We start from the raw sequence: 22001 nt of genomic DNA, 5'->3' as shown, positions 1-22001 counted from the left end.
AATTGACTAATTATGAGAGTTGAGGGGGAAAATTGGTCAAAATTAAAGTTGAGGGGGAAAATTGGCCAATGGTCACAAGTTCAGGGGGGAAATTGATGAATACCTCTTTATTTTTACTCCCAACATAACCTTAGTAAATTTTTGACATTAATCTTCTTCCATTTATTCGATTCGGCAATAAAAATTTGAGAGGAGTGGGTAAGAAGTAAAAATGAGTGTATGAATAGCACTATCCAAAATAAATTGCTTTATAAAGGGGTTGCCTATTGAACTGGGACAAGAGGAAAAACTTGAAAATCAAATTAATAATTTCCCAACTATTGAAAATTTGCAACCCAATTTGACCAAATTCAAATAGAATGGGGATCACCATTTTACCAAACAAATTAAACCATTCATAAATTTCGTGGCTGCATATTTACATTACCAGCACACTTGCATCGGGCACAGATCAACTCTCTACCGACTGATTAAATCCATGCATGCGAGCATACTCCTCGCATTGATTGATGATCCACCCTAGAACCCTAACCCTTCAAAATGTCAAACCTTTCTTTAGTTGGGGGTTTGGGAAATGGGGAATTATGGTTTTTATTTGGTTCACCGGTCCACGCCCTAATAAAACGAAAGAAAAAGAAAGATGCTATAGTTTGGTCCTTTGTATTGCTAATGTATAATAATTGTATATGGAGGATAGGAGAATATATTGGATAGTGCTGCTTGAATAGTACAGCTCTAATATCAAGTGGGGGATCCGTTTGCATAGTTGAATCTTGAATGAAACCAAAATATACAGAACTTATGTTTTTATGAAAAATGTCTTATTAGTGACGTAGTCGAGACACCATTCCACAAGCCTTTTCTTTGAGGAAAGGGGTGACTTGGTCAGCTGGTCCAATACACCAAGGATTTGGAACACGCAAGGAGGCAAAGTCCAAAAGGTCTCAAAGAACCATTTGGTGCAAGAATGTCAAAAGTCTACGTAGCCATGGCAAAGCACAAGTTTGAAGCTTTCTTTTGGGTCAGTCATATTAGTTGCTTGACCATGACATGATGGTTACAGGTTTTTTCTAGGTGGTGAGTGGGGAAGGCCTCCATTTCCTCACGCTATTTGCCACTTTCTTCCCACACTATTTGCCACCCCACATTTTCCGCCACTACCATTCTATAATTCTCTTAATTATTAAATTTAATTTTTCAGTTACAAAAACTCCTCATAAATCAATTGTTTAATTATCCAGCCTTCATAAGATTCTAATTAGAAAATTGATAATAGAATAAGATACAAGTTAAGAGAGAATGTCAGTGTGTTTAATTGTGGACCGTTAATCCATCTATATCTAAATTTTTAATGACTTCTACTAACAGCATCATATAGTTATCTAACATTCATACTCATGACTCATCCCATATCTAATATATATTTCTTGTCCGACCCCTACGTTGCAGCGCCTCTGACAAATAGCCAAATCCCACATGCCAAAATAGTAGAAATCGTTTCTAATTGTCCTAACCAAATGAAGGTTCTTACTCAAATTGAAAAATTGAAAAAAAAAAAAAAAAATTAGAATCCAGGTATATAAAACCTCAGAAACCAATCATGTCCTTTTCAGTAATTCAATCAATAGTGGCCAAGGAAGGTGATGAATGATTCATTTTTTTTTTAATATATATAAAAAGATATCCAGGTCCACGTTGAACCCAACTTCTTCCCAACGCAAACAACCAAAAACCTTTCTTTCTTCCTCATATACCTATAAATACAAAAACTCAGACCTCTTTCTGTTTCATCGAAAACACACCACCTCTCATATCTCATCTTTTTTCTCTCTCTCTAAGCCCCAAAATTTATATGGCATCAAGAAAATTGGCAGATGCAGCCTCATGGTACTGCGCCACTGCCCTACTAGCCTTGATCTTGTTTGCTTCCATCAGAGAGAACAGCTCTACGCCAGACAACAACGACTTGGTTCGAGGGAAACACTTCAATGACTTCATGACCAACCGGCCGTGTGATGAAATATATGTCGTCGGAGAAGGTGAGACACTCCATACCATCAGTGACAAGTGCGGCGACCCATACATCGTGGAGCGCAACCCTCATATCCATGATCCGGACGATGTTTTCCCCGGACTAGTCATCAAGATCACTCCTACTGAACGATCATCAGCGGTGTAGATATATCATCAATTTAAATTGAAGCTTTCAATTTGATCATCAGGTAGCATGGTAGCAGCTTGTAAGTTGTAACATATATAGAGAATCATAAATTTCATTCCTAGGGAAGTTTAAATTTTATGTTTTCTTCTTAAATTTCAAATAAGCAAAACACCCAATACTCTTGTGTTTCTTTTGCGGCTAAGTACGTTAGAGGCTCTGAGATTTTTACTCTCACAGATTTCCTACGAGCCCAGCTAGCCTGTATATTATGTATCATGAACAAGAAAAAATGTCAAGGAAATTGAAACTGTTTACATTTAGTTCTTTTGTTCTTTGCATTAATAAGGAAATCTCATGTCATAAATTGAATTCTTAAATTGGATTAATTTTGATTAATAATATGCATTAATTGACGATCTTTTGTTTTCTTCCTGTTATTTCCTGTCTTTGGCTATTTCTGCCTGGGACGACAGGTCCTTGAGTGATCATTCGGTGAAGGAAGAAGAACAAATCTTATGAATAACAGAAAATTAATTTAAACAATTGAAAAAATTAATTGTTAGGTGAGTAAGGTAACGCCGAAAAGGATATGACGTGCAGGTGAGAAAGACGAGAGCAAAGGCTTTAGCCGCCATCAGCTCTTTTGCTCAATCGAGAAAGAATTCAACCGTTTTAACGCACAATTTAAAAATAAGAAATATTAATATGTGCAATTTAGCATTTTTACGTGTTTGTAATTACATATTTGAAGTATGTTTTTGGATTTAGACGTAGAGCCATAACTATATTTTGGTAGAGAACTGCAAAGGGGTCTCTTAAAAGTAAGATTCTTCACTCTTTACCATTTGTATTTATTTACACGTGAATTGATGTTAAACTGTGATATGGTAGAGGTTCCCACTTTTGAGGTAGTCCCCTTAACATTTCTCATTTTGGTATGGATTGACAAAGTTTAAGACACACCTTCACTAATCCAAATCAATAATGTTTCTATCTTAAGCATTTGCAAAATTCATTAAGAGTAAAGCCTTATAGAAGGTCTCCATACAATTAGTAATAAACCCATTTAATATAAAGAGTAAATTGTAGCAATTGTCCATCAACTTTAATCAAATTAGAGCAATGGTCCCTAAACTAAAAATCCATTACCATTGGTCCCTAAACTTATCAAAATGTGTAGTTATAGTCATTTTCATCAATTTCGTCAAAATTTTGTCAAAATAAGTTATGTTGGAATAACCATTTATATAATAAGGGTCCCTCAACTCATCAAAGTGTGAAATTATGGTCATTTTCGTCAACTATGTCAAAAATTTTGTCAAAACGAGTTATGTTGGAAGAACTATTGCTACAATTGGGTTAAAGTTAATGAACCATTTCTCCAGTTGAATTAAAGTTGAGAGACCAATGATAATGTATTTTTAGTTGAGGGACCACAGTTGCACGTTTTGATGAGTTGAGGGACCAATGGTAATGAATTTTTAGTTGAGGGAACATTGCTTCAATTGAGTTAAAGTTAAGAGATCATAACTACAATTTACTCTAATATAAATGTTACTTACTCCATAAGGTTTCAACACGGTTTACCAATTTTTTGATTTTGGGTTTTACATATTTGGTACAATTCAATATAAAATAATTTAACTTCATTAGGTGTAAATTGTGAGAGATGCTTCAACATGCGTGTCACAGACTCAAATAAGAAGCCAATCGACCTTAACTGTGAATTGACATGTCCGCCGCCGACCAGATTGACAGGATTATTTCACATTGGAAAAATGTTTCTCTCATTATCTTTCTAAAAAAAAATTCTTTTAATTATGTAATTATGAGATTAAAACGACGGATACTATTCATGAACGCGTTAAGTTAATTGTGTCATATATGAATAGAAACCTCGACATTTATAAAGTTGACGGCCTTTACTACAAAGCAGTTATACCTTTGCAAACTACCAACTATATCCACAGAAAATATAAGAGACTTTCAAGCACAAATATTTATTCAAAAGAGGCAACTGCAAATAATAAAAAATAACATCAAAGAAATAACATTTACATGCATAATGCAAAATATATTCTTTGGTTGCTCTGCGGGTGGTCCAAGCTCTTGGAAGTTGGCATGGTGGCTCTTCGCTTTCGATTTGCTGATTGAAAGACATTAAAACTAGCCTAGGGGGTTTTGATGCTTCAAAAGTTTCTCATGTTTTGTAGATCTGCTAATATAGCAGCGCATAGAATGGTCAAGTTGACCTCAACTTTCAACTTTACTAATTATTGGTTCAATGAAGCCCTGAAGTTACTCCAAATTGTCCTCCTTCAAGATTGTATGCTTTCTTAACGTTATAAGTATCGTTTCTTGAAAAAAAAAAAAAAAAAAAAAACTATCCTTTGGTTGCTTGCTAATTGCTTCCTTCTCTGCAATTGAGCATACGTTATCGTATGTACGTGTTAAACGTGGATTGTTTCGTGGGTATATTGCATACGCTATAATTCGTTTTATTTGGTGATGGGGGTTGTGGAATGTGATTTTGAAGTAATCCTCTTGTCTAGTTTTGGTAGGTGTTCATGTTACATGTTTGATGACCCAATCCCTCCCAACAAAACCAGCGACGTGCTATGTACTTGAAACATCCACGTACACTATGGATAAAGTTGACTTGGCTTAAGCCAATAAAAACAAAATACCATAACCAAATATATACACTAATAAACAAGCAAATCAAATAAAAAAATAAAGAGAAAATAAATTTGGTATGATCTCAACCTACAATACCCTGGCGCTTATTTCTAGCATTATTTAGGGAGGGTGTATTCAATTGGGATTTTGAGGGATTTTAATTCTTTTAATGAATTTAGGTATTCAATCAGGATTTTAAATGATTCTTTGAAATTCAAGGTGTATTCAATTAGAATTTTAAGATAGTTTATTAAAATCCTTAGAAATTCAGGTGTATTCAATTAGGATTTTAAAGAAGTTTATAACATTCCAGATGTATTCAATTAAAAATTGATTTTAAAGAATTTGAGAAAATTGAGGAATTAGAAGGAATTGGGGAGATTTCGTAGTGTATTTTAAGTATCCACAAATTTCACCTCTCCCCATGAGATTTCGAGGGAATTGAATAAAATTTTATATAGAATCTCTACAATTCAATTAAACTCCATAAAAATCCATTAAAGTCTCTCAAATTCTCAATTGAATACGCCCTCCTTAGTAAGAAAAGTTAAAAGTGCTTCTTGTTAGTGAAGTAACTCATAAATAGTTTCTTAAAATGCATCTGAATTCTTAGAGTAGATATAGAGCTGGGTTGGGTTTTCTAATTTTTTTTTTTTTTTAGGGAACTATTATTAGCACTTCACAAATCTCATTTTACACTCCTCACAAGTGTTTTTTTCTTTCTAATTATAGAAAGGTTGTAGTGCAAAATGAGTTTTTTGGAGCGCCAACAATTCTTTTTTTTTTAAAGTAGCTTTTTAGAAAAGTTGGGGCCTTAATTGTGTTGGTAAATGAATTTTTTTTCTTTTCAAAATTATGGATCCAAAACAGTATAAAGTAGAAGCAACTCTACATATGCTTCTCAAAAAACGTTTTTTTTTCATTGGAGTCAGGTGAACTGTATGTGTTGGAGCTGATATACAACCATCAAGGAATGAAACCTGCGCGAGGCAAAAACATGCAAACACCGTGAGTCCAAGCGCCGGGAAGGGTGGTTTTTGGCGTAGAGGCTCAGATGCTTAAGTTAGCAATGGTAGAAAGAAGGGTGAAATGTATTTATGGGTTATGAGTGTCTTACCTCTGCTTAGGAGTCACAAGGTGTATCTATAGGCCTTGCAGAGTCGGTCCATATCACCCGACATTCCTCTCAGTGCCCGAGAATAAAGGAGGCCGCGCCACGTCAAAGAAGGACTGTCTGTCTCTTCTCCATCGTGAGTGGAAGGAGCGGCTACGCCAGACTCCATAGCTTAACACTTCACGTGGCTGGAAGGTACTATGCAGTTTAGCTTGTGCAATCTAGTACCTGGATGGAGATAGTTAGCCGAGTTCGTACTCTGGAGTGGACCGACTCACTTTGGCGGTTACGTCGGTTAGATTCGATCATATTGGGAACCACCTGGTTAGATCAATCCCCCTTAGGGGGTAGGCTTGGCCTTCTATTCACTCCGGGTCTTGCCCCAGGGAGTGTGCGTATATTATCCTTACTCCAAAAAGGTGGTATTTTTGGGTCTTACCATACCAATTAATGAAACTTCCATATTGACAATCTCTACCCCATCTTTTTATTACTAAAAACACTTTTAGCACTACAGTTTACAAAACACTTATATGTTTTTTTCACACCTGTGTATTCTCACAACACAACATAATCAATTAAAAAAAAAAAAAAACACAGTAACCCTAGCTTGCCCATAATAGGTTGGGAAAGGGCTAGAGGCTAGAGGCAAAATCTAGCCCCTCAAAACAATGATAGTACTATATATTTTTGGGGTTTTTTGAAATAAGTCCAAAGTAACTAAAAATTGGACCTATTTCAAAAGTCAAAAATTACTAAAAATTGGACTTATTTCAAAAGGTAGTTTATAAAATTAGACATATTTCAAATTTTCCCTATATTTTTTGTTCTAGTAGGGGAGGGCTAGAGGTTTGGATTCTAAATACTAAGTGGGTCCACGTTGTCCAAGGTTTGGAGAAAATTTTTAATGTATGAGGAACACAAGCTGATATACCAAGTATAATATTACAATTAGCTGGAAATTAAAAAAAAATTCCAATCAATTGTATTGTTGCACTTGGTGTATAAGACACAATGGTCCCAAAATCTGTCCAAAACTTGAACTGGAGCAAGTTTGGCCTCACAAAGTGCTTAGGCTTCCGTTTGACTAGGCAAATTTTGTTGCGTGAATCCTCTGCATTTGAAGATTTAGATCAATTTTATATGTTGTACAGTTATACTCACCAATCAACCTAATTGGAATAATATGAAATGGAAGTCCATTGACTATTACGCTCTCCATTTTCTCTGTTATTGTATACACGTTACTTACGTACGTAGACAAGTTTGTTATGAGTTCATGTCTCTTTGCATTTCTCACTCTCTGTATATAGAACACCAACGCGAAAGGCTACACATCTCACTTCTCTTCTTTCTCCGTGTTCTAGGGAAACAAATATGTGGCCCCAACAACAGAACACATTAGTAATCATTTCTAAACAACAATGGGCCGGGGTTGGGCTAATAATAAAGGTCAGGGACTAGGTTTGAAACCAACAAATAAGTTCCACTTTAATTGAAATTTTTTGTTCGTTTACAATAAAACGACATGTTATCATGTTCAAAAATTAACTTATCTTTTACATTTTTCGAAAATAATAGGAAGTTGGTTTGATGGACGTTCTTAACTTTTCATGAATGATAGACTTTTCAGTTTTGCTTTCTCCTTAAAACCTTTGGCTTAAGTGCTCATTTTGAAATGTTTTTGTGTAAACGGTTTTTTAGTCATTAATGATTTTATTATCTTATAATTCATTCCAAGGAGAACGTCTTCCACGAGCTTCTTCGTAAGTGATTTTTTCTTTCAACACGGTAGAAGTGGCATGCCTTTAATCATATTCAAACAAGCTCTAAATCAATGAACATTTGTCACGATTAATTATATGCACATCCTTTTTAAGTTATGTTCATACCCTTTAGCTGTATGTACTCCAAATACAAGACCATATAGGATAATCGGGGGCTAGATTCCCTCTAATCGTTTGTACAGGGGGGAGGGTAGGATGTAGCAGTTCGATGAGTTGGCCCTCATGTGTAGTTCTTTTCACCCAATGCCCATGCCTATTTTAGAATAAATTATAAAATAAAATAAACCTTTTTGTATAATCTCGATGTGCATCGCCCTAAAGTCATATAATAAACCCGCCTATGTTATTTTATACTATTGAGTGGGATAATATTGATTAATTCTCCCACATTACAATTAATCAGATTTATAACTCAAGGAACTATCCAATAAAATTTCCACCCACAGAAAGGAAAAAGAATTGCTTCTCCAGTTCTTTGGTCACTTTTTCCCCAGAAAGTAGAACTTCCATCTGGAAGCAAACCGAGTCAGGTTCGCAGGTAACTGACTACGCTAAAAGACCACCATTGATATCTTTGAATTAATTGGATTCAACCAATACCTCTCCGGGCAGTTGAGTTACTTCACAAAAGTTAATTCCACTTAATTAGACCTAGCTACTATAAACTTTCGATCAAGGCATGCAAAAACAAGTACTGGGTCGGTGCACGCAGTTGAATAGATAGGACAATATATATAAGATCCAAAATTCATACCATTAATAAACATTTCAACTTTATGTGATGTCTTTATATATTCCTCAAATTTAAATAATAGTTATTGTTCTGCATGCATGGGGCCATGACTTTGAGATTTGTAACTTCGACTGTGTTGCGTGTACAAGAAAGTGACTAATTAGGGTTTTAACCACTGATCAAAAAATGGGAATTGTGTGTGAACATGAGGTGGTGCAAATTTATGTTGTTCAATTAAAAATGTATCTACATCTATAGGTCTGTTTTTGTGCACAAAAAACGTTAGCTAGGCCACTAGGCCTTAGTGTTTAGGCTTATTTAAAGGTGATTAGCTAGTGTGGTTTTGGTAATTAGTTTCAAGAACACCCCCAAATCGTCATAGATATATTGCAAAATTAATAGTATAATCTCTGGGTGTATTAGAGATCACAATGTGTATTAGATTGTTTGGAGCTTATCTTCTTGCTGGAATTCCCTTGTTGCTTCCCATTATTTGTTATTCTGATAAAGGTTTGAATATTGTACACATAAATTGTTACAAAATTAAATAAATGCATCACCAGTTCGATTAATCGTTATTTTCTATTATAAATCTGTGTGCAGCTTCGGACTACACATTTGTTAGAGAAGCAAAATCAACCCCAGCAGTGGTTCACTTTGACTACATAGGCATCGGCGGAGGCACCACGGGATGTCCGTTAGCCGCCACTCTCTCTCACGGTGCCAGTGTTTTAGTCCTGGAAAGAGGCGGCTCGCCTTACGGCAATCCGAACATAATCAACACTGAAAATCTTGCCCCCACTCTTTTGGACACCTCTCCCACATCCCCAGCCCAGCAGTTCACCTCAGAGGATGGCGTCATTAACATCCGCACACGCGTGCTGGGTGGCGGCTCAGCATTGAACGCCAGGTTCTACACGCGTGCCAGCACACATTACATCAAGGGAGTAGGTTGGAACCAGAGAATGGTCGATCAGTCGTATGAATGGGTTGAGAAAGTGGTGGCTTTTGAACCGGAGATTTTGCAGTGGGAGAGTGCTTTCAGAGATGGTTTGCTTGAAGTGGGAGTCTTGCCTCGGGTTTACCTAAGAGCATTTGTATGGGACTAAAGTTGGTGGGACTATTTTTATGCAGATGGATATAGATACACAGCTCCAGATTTGCTTCAGTATGCAGACCTAGAAAGATCACTGTTTATTTGCATGCAACTGTGCAAAAAATGTTGTTTAGACACATTCCTGGTAAGCGTTTATTAACCAATAATGTTGGAAAAATCATATTTTTATATAAAAATTGTAGAATATAGTTTTATTATTTAGCAGTTAGCTTATGGTGCTACTTTTTGTGCAGGATAACTAAGACCACAAGCTTATGGTGTGATTTATAAAGATGCACATGGTATTATTAGGCACCGTGCATACCTAAAGAGGAACTCAAAGAAGAATAGAATCGTCTTATTTAGTCAGTGTGATTAGAAGCATTTAGGATTGGTTTGGTATTGCTATGCTTTGAAAAAAAATTGATTCTGCTATGCTGTGAGAATAAGCTCATTTTTTCTACTTCACGTTTTCAACTTTTTGTCACCCAAAACTGTGAAAATAAGCTATTTTTAAATGTTTACCAAACACTTTTTTTAACTTAATTTTTTTATACCTGTTTTTTTTATAAAATCACCTTAGTACCAAACTAGTACTTAGTTGTTGATGATGAGCGGCATGCGGTCTGCCTTCCATCTCCGAGCCCACAGCATCAAGGTGATAGCGGACTGCCCCATGGTCGGCCAGGGGATGGCGGATAATCCAATGAATATTCTGTTCATTTCCTTCACCTCAACCAGTTGAGGTTTCCCTCGTTCAAGTGGGGCATCAAACAGTTTGGAAGCTACATTGGAGGAGCTGGCGGATTGACCCTTTCCATTCCTTTGGGCTTTGGCTCATAGGCCACTTTAAGCACTTTTTGAGTCAGGTTTCCATTTCTCGTCTTGCCAGCTTATGCATTTTGGGCTAAGATATTACATTTTTGGGTAAGTTTCATCAGGCCCAATTACCATAGGTAGGGTTACAAACAAATGATCAATAGACTTCAAGCCATAGTTTATACAACTTGATATGTATTTATTAAGGAAAACTAATGAAAAAGGTTTGAAAATTTTGAGTTTTAATGATAAGAACAAAATAAAGGTAAAGTGAATAGTACCAGAATTGACTTTTTAGTGTAAAAATGTGGTTTTTCGTTAAAGTGAACAGTATCGTGGGTTTTTCGTTAAAACTCCCATTTTTATACTCTAGCTCTATTTTCTATGAAATGTTTTCAAATGATTCTATATAGTTTTAGATATAACAAAATGAAACAATTCGCCATTTCAATTTGGTTTCGCAGTTGCAGCCTAAGCACCATCCTTTTAGAGCTTCACCAAAATCATGGCTTGGGCAGGAGATACTGTAAACGAAATTGTCAATAAAACTCTCAGCCGGAGTCATACTTGAAAAAATCATGGATCCACTCTCCAGAGGCCATCTAGCGCTGAGGAACACAAACCCTAACGACAATCCATTTGTCATCTTTAACTACTTCAAAGAACCAGAGGACTTAAGGAAGTGCATTGAGGGCATGAAGACAATTATCGATGTTGTGAACTCTGAAGCCTACTCAAAGTTCCGTTACAAATACATGCCGGTTGAAGCTCTCATTGACCTGATGTTGGCCTTACCGTTGAACGGAAGGCGAAAACATGCCAACGTTACATTCTCTTTGGAACAATTCTGCATAGACACTGTGATGACCATATGTCACTATCATGGAGGTTGTCGAGTTGGGAGGGTTGTTGATAAAGGATATAGGGTTCCTGGCATTGATTCTCTTAGGGTGGTTGATGGATCGACGTTTTATCGCACACCGGGTACTAACCCTCAAGCTACTGTTATGATGCTCGGAAGGTAAGTGTGTGTGTATATATACATGTGGAATAGTTAGTCATGTTATTCAAGAAAAATAACAAAACTTGCATTTTTGTTATGTTTTTTTTTTTTTAATTTTTTTATGTGGTGTAGACACATGGGACAAAGGATTCTGCATGATGGATTACTCCGTGGATCGAAGAAGAAAAACTGATCTGACCACCTTTGTTTCCCAAAAGAGAGTCGATTAATGATTGTTGGAATACATGTCACTCAGATATTTGATTAAAACATTGTATAGAACATAGATTGGAACCTTAGGAGTTAATAATCTATATTGTTGTTCTCATATTTTATTTTCCTATCAAAATATATAATTTCTATTGAAGGAAAGAATCACAACTGATTTGGTGACATCCTGTAATTGCTGTTATTAAATCAATTTACCTAGAATAGGTCCTAGAATAATGGATTGTATCATATGTAAATTGTATATATATTGCAAGACTTTGCACAATGTAATATACAGAAATTATTCTCATTATAAATTTCTTCATGGTATAAGAGCAATCGCTCTTGAGAACCTAGAAGTTCACACAAACGAATACCTCATGGCTGGTGACGAAGAGCAGAGACTCATTGAACCCAGAAAGGGCTCGAACTCTTCCAAGACCTCATAATCATGGGAGAATTCCAATCATCCTTTTTTCCTCCATCACTCAGACCAACCAGGTGGTGTCCTTATTTCACAACCACTGATGGAAGACAATTATACAACGTGGGTGCAGTCAATGAACATGGCACTCACTATCAAGAACAAGAAGGGTTTTATTGATGGAACTTTACAAAGGCCAACTCACAATTATGATGAACAACTGCAATGGGACCGATGCAACGTTCTTGTCAAAACCTGGTTGCTAGGAGCCATGTCAAAAAACATCTCAAGCAGTGTCATTCATTGCAAGGATGCTAGAGGTATGTGGTTAGAATTACAAGAGAGATTCTCCCACACTAATACAGTTTTGTTGTTCCATATAGAGAACGACATACATGAATGTGAATAGGGCACAAACTCAGTCACTTCCTTCTTCACAAAACTCAAAAGCCTATAGGATGAAAAGGATGCTTTCTGTGGTTTTCCTACTTGTACCTGTGAAGCAGCAGCTGAAGTTAAGAAGTTCATGGAAACGCAAAAGACCATGAAATTCCTTATGGGACTTAATGAGAATTTTGCACAGACCCGCAGCAACATCATAGGGTTAGATCCACTTCTGAACCTGAACAAAGCTTATGCGATGGTACTACGCCAAGAGAAGTAGGCAGAAACTACTGCTGGCAAGTCCACGACACCATAAGAATCTTCTGCTTTTGTAGTACAGAAAGCGACTCGTGATTTCAAGTCTATAGAAGGAGAAGCAAAATTCTGTGAAAAATGCAACATGACCAACCACAACACAAAGAACTGCAGAGCCCATCTCAAATGCACATATTGCAATGGGAAGGGACATACATATGACTACTGTTGAAGGAGGAAGAATACTACCGAAAGTGGCCAAGCAAGATCAAAAGCAAATCATGTAGCCCCTCAAGATGATCAAAAGGAAGCTGTGAGTAACTTCTCTTTTTCACGAGAAGAGTGTCACCAACTTCTCAAGATGCTCAAAACGAAGGTTGTTTCAGCTAATTTGGTCGGTAACATTCCCAATTATGAAGAGCTTTCAGGTAAACTTTTCTCCCTTGCACAGAATAGTAAAGAGCCAATATGGATAATAGATAGTGGTGCAAGCGATCATATTGTTTGTAATCCCAGCTTGCTTACCTCATTCAAGATAGTCTCTAATCATTGGGTCAAACTTCCCGATAGTACCACAACACATGTCATTTATGTTGGCACCGTAGCCTTCTCACCACATTTTGTTCTTCACAACATTCTATGTGTACCCTTGTTTTACCTTAACTTAATTTCTGTGAGCAAACTAGTGTTCGACTCCTTCCAGATTACCATCTTTCTAAGACAAATTTGTGTCATACAGGACCTACAATCGGGGAAGATGATTGGGATGGGAACTGAGAGGGAGGGACTCTACCGACTCAACCTACCAAAGAAAGGAACATGCAATGTGGTACACACCAACTCAGACAGTTTATGGCATGAACGACTTGGGCATCCTTCAAATAAAGCGTCTTCCTTATTTTCATTTCTTGCAAATAAAGCTTGTGATTCAAGCTCTTGTTCTATTTGTCCTTTAGCCAAACTTACTAGACAACCATTTCCATTAAGTACTACTCGTAGTGCATCTTGTTTTGATTTAATTCACATTGATATTTGGGGAGGTTATCATGTTCCAACCTTTTCTGGTGCACAATATTTCCTAACAATTGTCGACGACCATTCACGAAGCACTTGGGTGTATTTGATGAAACACAAGTCTGAAGCACGCACTCTCCTCATCCATTTTATTCATTTGGCAACAACTCAGTTTGGTAAACATGTTAAGGTCGTTAGGAGTGACAACGGTCCGGAGTTTAAGATTCCCCAGTTCTATTCTTCTCAAGGCATTATCCACCAAACTAGCTGCGTTAACACACCACAACAAAATGGTGTTGTTGAACGCAAACATCGCTACTTGCTCAATATGGCCAGGGCCCTCCTTTTCCAAGCCAATTTTCCAAAACCATTTTGGGGAGATGCCATACTTACAACGGCTTACTTGATTAATCGCACACCAACTCCAATTCTTCAAGGAAAAACACCTTTTGCAAAACTTTTCCATAAGGAACCCAGTTATTCTCATTTAAGAGTCTTTGGTTGTCAATACTTTGTATCCACACATCCAACCCGTCCTAGTAAGTTTGATCCTCGATCAACGGAGTGCGTTTTCCTTGGCTATCCACACGGTCAAAAGATAGCCACACGGTCAAAAGGGTTATAAAGTTTATAACTTGACAACTAAGAAATCCCTAGTTTCAAGGGATGTGGTTTTCTTTGAGAATGTTTTTCCTTTCCAGAAAAATTCAGAGTCTTTTCCATCCTCTAATACTGATTTGTTTCCTTCTCTACCTCGTCTAGCCCATTATGATAATCCTACAATCTCTCACAATCCCCCGTCTTCCGCTAACCATCATCATAATCATTCTCCTTCCACGTCTCCCTCATCTACAGAACCTGTATCCTCTAATATCAACCTTCCTAACTTGGACCCAATCTCCTTTAATCAGATTCACTCACCTTTGCCTCCCGCCCAATCTCCACCACAACCTTGCAAGTTTTCTCGCGCCACAAAGCTCCCTACCGCATTGCAGGACTTTCACATTGATGCGGCCCTCCCCTCACGTCTCGCCCCGTCATCTTCTTCGGCTGAGGTCACCACTTCTGGTACGGCTCATAGTCTCTCCCATGTTCTTTCTTATGCCAACCTTTCTTCTCCTCATCGAACCTTTACTACTAATATTACCCTGCAAAGAGAACCTACATCTTTTACTCAGGCAGTTAAAGACCCCAAGTGGCGAGAAGCGATGCGGCTCGAGGTTGAAGCACTGCAAGCTAACAAAACCTAGAGCTTAGTTCCACCACCGGCTCACAAACAACCAATCGGTTGTAAATGGGTGTACAAAATCAAGTACAACCCCGATGAAACCATTGAACGCTATAAGGCCCGGTTAGTGGCCAAGGGTTACAACCAAGTGGAAGGCCTTGATTATAAGGAAACCTTCGCGCCAGTTGCTAAGCTCTCCACCGTTCGAGTGTTGCTCAGTATCGTAGCTCAACAAAATTGGCATCTACACCAACTAGATGTGAATAACGCGTTCCTTCATGGAGACCTCCATGAAGATGTGTACATGCACCTTCCTCCTGGCTTTGAACGAAAGGGGGAGAATAAGGTCTGTAAGTTACACAAATCATTATACGGCTTGAAGCAAGCCTCCAGGCAATGGTTTTTGAAGCTCTCCTCAGCCCTCAAGTCAGCCGGTTTCAAACAATCATAGTCTGATTATTCCATGTTCGTTCGAAGCCATCAAGGCATCTTTACAGCTTTATTGGTTTATGTGGACGATGTAATTCTCGCAGGGAATAGTTTAGATGATATTATGAGGACCAAAAGCTTTCTATCAAGCCACTTCAAACTGAAGGATATGGGACAGTTGAAATATTTTCTTGGGTTGGAAGTAGCGAGGTCCAAGCATGGCATTGCATTAAGTCAAAGAAAGTATGCATTGGAAATACTTGAAGACACAGGATTCCTTGGTGCAAAACCTTCACGTTTTCCAGTTGATCAAAATATAACCCTGACACAAGGAGATGGAAGATTGTTAGAAGACACATCTCAATATCGAAGACTTGTTGGACGCCTCATTTATCTGACAATCACAAGACCGGACCTCGTGTATGCAGTTCATATACTTAGTCAATTCATGGATAAACCAAGACAACCTCACTTAGATGCCGCTCATAAGGTGTTGAGATACCTCAAGCAGACGCCAGGTCAAGGCATTTTCCTACCTTCAAAAGGGTCATTAGAATTAAGAGCATATTGTGATGCGGATTGGGCACGCTGCAAGGACACTAGAAGGTCAATAACGGGTTATTGCATCTTCCTTGGACATGCTCTCATTTCATGGAAAACAAAGAAACAAAGTATGGTCTCACATTCGAGTGCAGAAGTTGAGTATCGTTCTATGGCCACTGCTTGTTGTGAGATCACATGGTTGCAATATATTTAGAAAGACTTGAATATTCAACATTTGCAGCCAGTCAAGTTGTTTTATGATAACAAGGCCGCAATACACATAGCATATAATCCTGTGTTTCACGAAAGAACCAAGCATATAGAAATAAACTGCCATATTGTAAGAGAGAAAGTGCAAAAAGGATTGATTCAAACAAAACATATAAGAACCAAGGAACAACCAGCCGACATTTTTACGAAGCCCCTGAGTTCAAATCAGTTTTCAACATTGCTGGACAAGTTAGGTGTGACAACTCGTTCCAAATTTTATGTTTTTATTTTATTTTAAAAGCGTGAATTTACGAAATTTGCCCTAGAGGCAAGGACTTTGACTTCCATTGACCATCGGCTTGAGAGATGTGGGACTTATTCTTTAAGCATATCCTCGTAGTACTCTTTGGGACGAACGTATAGGCGAAATCCGTTTGCAAGTCCGGATTATAACGGTATACTTATGGACGTTTGAAATTGGTTATTTAAATATTTGAATTCCCACCTTGTGGGATTAGTGGACCAATTAAATTAAAGGGACAAGGAACCAATTAGAATATAAGAGTGAAGCTTGCAGCCAATCAAAAAGAAAAGAAGGAAAAAGAAAAAAAAAAAAAAAAAAAGGGAAGAAAGCTTCCCGTGCACCCATACCCGCACCACCACGAGACCATCTTCCAAGGCCGATTCCGGCCAACTCCGGTGGATTTTTTGGATGCCACCACCACCATCTTTAAGTTCTCATTCCCCTCTACAAAACCCACCCAAGAACCACCTTGATTAACCATGGTATGTGGTGGTTTGAGGCCACGAAAGTTGACAAAAATCAATGGTGCTCCGGCCACCCTTTTCGATTTTCCGGCAAATCGGCAAAGCAATGGCCGATGCCACCACTTGGGCTTTGTAGCCCATCATCCCAGGAGCAAAACCCAACCAACCTTGACCCCGTTGGACCACCGTAGACGACGAATCGACGTCGGGAAGTTTTAGGCACCCGCCGGCTTCGTGGGCAAAATTGACCATCTTCCGTCCACTTTTGGACTTCATGGCAGGTATGAAAGTTGCTCCACTCACTGAGATCTTCATTTCTGTGAAGTTTGAGAATTCTTTGAAATAGTTGGATTTTCCGGTGAGTCGGGGCGGCCGACCGCCACCCGCGGTGGCTCGTGCGGCGGCGCGTGGCCAGTGAGCCGCCAATGATATTTTTAGGCTATGTCGAATGTTTTGAATTCAGTTTTGTCGTTTGAATGACGTAGGTTGATAGTTGGAACCTAACTTCGTTACGATACGTTACTTGATAAAAATGTGAATCGACGATCCGACCGTTGGATCGTCACCAAAATTGGATACATTATAATATATAATATTTAAGGATCATAGGAATTTACGGATCGGGAATCCGACTTACGGATCTTCCTGAATTGGATTTGTAAGTTAGTAAAATAAATGTTCACGGCCACTTGTTTTAGGCAATTGGCGGAGATCTGACCGTTGGATCGTAATGAAACTTTAATATGTTATTCTAGAAACATATTGTGTATCGTTGGGAGTTGCGGATGGGAAATATGATATGCGGATCTTCCGGGTCAAGTTATACAGGGTTGTAAACCCTACCGTCGACCTTTGATCGACGGTTGACTTGTGGTCAATGGGTCCCAAACTATTTTAGAACGTCGTTGAGGTTGTGTTTTATGTGAATTACGTATTCTTCAGATAAGAGTTCTGAGATGTGATTTGATAATTGGTCACAGGGACCAATCATTCAGGACGCCTCGATGAGTGCGCGCTAGAGAATCATAGCGTGGACTCCAGGTAAGTGGATCTTTTCCTTTTTATCGTACATATTGTTGAGAGTTCTATCGACACTTTTAAATTGATTAGGTATATTACTTTCATATATAATTATTGTGAATGCTTGAAGTACTATATGAACTACGAATGGCTTGATCCCTATTTAAGGTACGTAGGTAGTCTAACGAGACGTTAGATGCAGCCATAAAATATTTGAGACAAAAGCCTTGCTTGGGAAATTGAGTAATGCGAAGGAAATTGGTAAAGACAAGTTTTAGTTTTGTGAATTAGTTAGTTAAATTAGAGTTAATTGGGTTGTCATGAATAATTATCCCTGAAAATAAGTAGTTTGGGAGTAGGGCGTTACTGATTGTACACTTCACACCATATTGTTTATAATTGAAAATGCTACGACATGGTTGAGTAGTAGATTGCATCATGATATATCCATATGTATATTACTTGCATATAATTATTGGGAATGCTTTCAAGTGCAAAGGTGAACTCAGGGCACCCAGGTAAGTTCAGGTGAGTTTATGGTACTAGTTGAATCGATTGCGTTATAGCATGACTACATTTATGAGTTAGGCAACTTCGATACTGTCGTACTGGTTGCCATGAGTTGCACATGTTATATTGAGATGCATTAAGAGCTCATAAACCTGCACCCCGGTGTTAGTGCTCCCGCCCGTGGCCAGGGCACAGTCCTTCACGTGATGTTCACCTCCCGCACCTTACGCTCACCTTGGATCCAAGGTAGGTGCACAGTCTTGTCGTACAGACCACTTTAGGTGGTTCCGACTCGTAGGTGACCCGCGATTATTCGCCCAGTCTTCACGTGATCATAGCACTCGAGCGTATTTATTTACACCCAGTCCTGTCGTACAGACCACTTTAGGTGGTTCCGACTCGTGTGCAGGTATACTTATTGAGCTATATGCTAGCCAGGATTGATGAGATATGGATAAGTCGTACAGGTCACTATAGGTGACTCCGACTTATATGCTAGCCAGGATTGATGAGATATAGATAAGTCGTACAGGTCACTATAGGTGACTCCGACTTATATGCTAGCCAGAATTGATGAGATATGGATAAGTCGTACAGGTCACTAGAGGTGACTCCGACTTATATGCTAGCCAGGATTGATGAGATATGGATAAGTCGTACAGGTCACTAGAGGTGACTCCGACTTATATGCTAGCCAGGATTGATGAGATACGGATAAGTTGTACAGGTCATTTTAGATGACTCTGACTGATATATTACTTTGTATTGATTTAGTTCATTTGGCCTACTTATTAATGTATGGTGGATTTGATGGCAAACCGTGGTTTTGGTCATTTCTGAGTATGGTTTGGATATATGTATATATGTTGTACTGTCTTATGGAAAACGATACGGGTTTTACATTTAGGGCATTACTTTTAGAGAGGTAATAACTTTGGGAAGCTTGGTTTTATTGCTTACTCACACCTTCTGTTTGGTGCCCTCCAGGTTTTAGCTGCTGAGTTTGTATCGACAAGAATCTGTGGTGAATCTTAGTATTAATGGATATTTCTGAGGGTATGATTCTTACCCACACTATTGTACCTTACTTATGCTCTGACATCGCGTGTGAAATGGGTTCACTCCCACTCATAGCGCACTCTGGTACTTAGACAATTTTAGATTCAAATTTATTTACTTTTTATACACTATTACATTTTATGGCTTCGTCACCTTCCAGGTGTCGGCCAGCACAGCTCGATTCAGGGTCCAAGTGGACTTTCTGGGTCGGGGTGTGTCATTAGGAGTGATCAATATCCACTCTAACTTGAGGGGGAGTATTGAAGGAAAGTATCACAACTGATTTGATGACATCCTGTAATTGCTGTCATTAAATCAATTTACCTAGAATAGGTCCTAGAATAGTGGATCGTATCATATGTAAATTGTATATATACTGCAAGACTTTGCACAATGTAATATACAGAAATTATTCTCATTATAAATTTCTTCAATTTCCAATTAGCTAGCCCGTTTGTGATTATTCAGTTCACTAAGACCAAAAGGTAAGCATTTCCGTTTCTGTTTTAAGAGAATAGATAGGAAGGAAACAATTAGGTGCGGATGCTAGAAATTGTAGATAGAACTTGATGATCTAAAGGCTGCTCATGCTTCATGTTGTGTGTCATCTACGGGAAAATTTGTCCTTCATCCGTTGCTCCTTCGTGACCGATAGGTCACGGGCTCGAGTTATGGAAACAGTCTTTTTGTAATGTAAGAGTAAGGCTGCATACAAATACACAAATATAGCAAACGTTTTCCCTCTCCCAATCCTCACAAAACAAAGAGCTTTGTTGACTCGGGATCACCATTTATCCATTGCATGAAACTAGTGTCTCACATTTGTGACATCATAGTTCATATGAGTAGTACATGACCATAAATATAGACCCCGTTGCAAGTTGTTTTTTCGAGTGCTAGCTAGGCTTGTTTCTAGTTGTGATCATTTTGAGAACTGACTTGTAAAAGGAAGATTTGAAAAATTCTGTCAAATAAAGAAATGCATTGCTCTTAATCATGGTTTGCTTAGAAAGAGTAACATACAGACACACGAGGTAAGACTGAAATGAACATATGTCTAACTAGCAAACTACTAAAGTTAAATAAATTTGGAGATTCAATAATGATGGCTAATTTCATTATAAAAGTGAGGAAATTTTGTACCCAAGACACAAAATGCTAATAATATACACATGAAAAATGTTGTTTAGGTCCAAACCTCGAAACCTTCTAATATAATTACACAAAAAAAACATTACACCACCAACATTTGATAGGAAAAAGAGAGTAGAGGAATAAGATGAGGATACGCTATATATATAAGAATATGGGAGGGTGGAGGCATCTCCTTTCATCTACTTTATCCTGCCTTCAACTTCATTGCATGGACTCAGAGAGTGGAAGAATCTCACATGAGGAGGAGAAAATCTAGCAGCAGGGAATGAACTCCAACCAAATAAAGCCTCTGCAAAAGCAGCCCTTGATGGATGTCCCCAAAGCATAATCCTTTGGATATGCTGTTTCTGCTCACTATTATTCCATCTCTTAGACTTAGAGTATTTGATCCCAAATCAAACAACTTATATAACGCATGCCGGCAGGGTCATTTTTGAAAACCCATAAGCAGAAAGCAGAAGCAGCTATGCTAGAAGTTCTTGTCCAATAAGCAAATCAGTCATAGGGCTCCTCCCTCTTGGCAGGCACTGGTGTATGGTGCAACTACAATCACTTTCATTGACCTGCCAAAGGAGAGTTGCCCTGCGATTGCTTTAGCTTAATGAACTGTGCAGTCTGATCATGCGGTAGAGATGCAGTGCATACGAATACTACAAGGTATAATAGCCAAGGTTGACAATCCGATATACGTAAGTGTTTTGTACATACTTGGTACAGCTTTAGTGAATTTATTTTGGGTTGTTTATATAGTTTCAATTTTTTCATATTGCCTAATAAAGTTTGAAATCGGATGAATTATGTCTTTTGAGTTGGTTGATTGTCTGGTCCTTCAATATTAAATTGGTATTCTGGCGAGGCATGGAACCCATTTATAGGCTCATGAACAAAAAAGCCGACCGTATAACTTCGGCTTAAATCAGTGCGTTGTCCCAGAACGACTTGTCCAAATGGTGCGGTGTGGCCTGTACACCCAGCTCAGAAACAGGTCCTACATATGACAGGAAAAGGATCCGGCGATATATGATAAACGGACATGATTGCGAGATTCTTAAGATCCCTAGGAAAATGATCTGGCGATGATCCTTTTCCCATATGTCATGATATTAGCTTATTGAAATTTTGGACGTCCCAACATATGAAAGATATAAATTGATGCAAACTCAATATTTCAAGGTACAACGCGAGAAATTTGAAACCTCACGGCTTATTTCGAAAGTCACCTCAAACTTGAAGAATGTAAATTTTAGTTGGTCTATTAGTTCTAAATGTAGGACGCAAAAGCATTTATGGATGCTATTTCGAACCCAAAATACCAACAAGTGCAACGGGAAGATAACAGAGTTGTGCATCATCCATCTTGCTCGCTTTGTGGTGTTGGTGGGGCATGAGATGATTTGGTT

General features: G+C 38.2%; 1 protein-coding gene, 1 long non-coding RNA gene and 2 pseudogenes across 3 annotated transcripts; all 4 read left to right on the top strand.

The window, feature by feature from the left end:
- The first annotated feature begins 1852 nt into the window (after positions 1–1852).
- On the top strand, positions 1853–2179 carry LOC137734520 (uncharacterized). The gene has a single exon (XM_068473767.2). The coding sequence runs from the start codon at positions 1853–1855 to the stop codon at positions 2177–2179; it is 327 nt and encodes a 108-aa protein (XP_068329868.1).
- Positions 2180–8905: 6726 nt separating this feature from the next.
- LOC137733318 (protein HOTHEAD-like) lies at positions 8906–11585 on the top strand (annotated as a pseudogene).
- Positions 11586–11947: 362 nt separating this feature from the next.
- LOC148696014 (uncharacterized) lies at positions 11948–13661 on the top strand (annotated as a pseudogene). Its single transcript, XR_015964886.1, has 2 exons — positions 11948–13093; positions 13405–13661. The product of XR_015964886.1 is annotated as an uncharacterized LOC148696014 (transcript).
- A 3038-nt stretch (positions 13662–16699) lies between these two features.
- LOC148696013 (uncharacterized) lies at positions 16700–18293 on the top strand. Its single transcript, XR_015964334.1, has 2 exons — positions 16700–17138; positions 17838–18293. It is a non-coding gene; the product is annotated as an uncharacterized LOC148696013 (long non-coding RNA).
- Positions 18294–22001: the final 3708 nt, after the last annotated feature.

The sequence above is a fragment of the Pyrus communis genome, chromosome 7, assembly GCF_041283825.1.
Source record: "Pyrus communis isolate YQ-2024b chromosome 7, ASM4128382v1, whole genome shotgun sequence".
NCBI lineage: Eukaryota > Viridiplantae > Streptophyta > Magnoliopsida > Rosales > Rosaceae > Pyrus > Pyrus communis.
The sequence above is the reverse complement of the archived record's forward strand: the minus strand, read 5'-3'. Positions and strand labels throughout refer to the sequence as shown.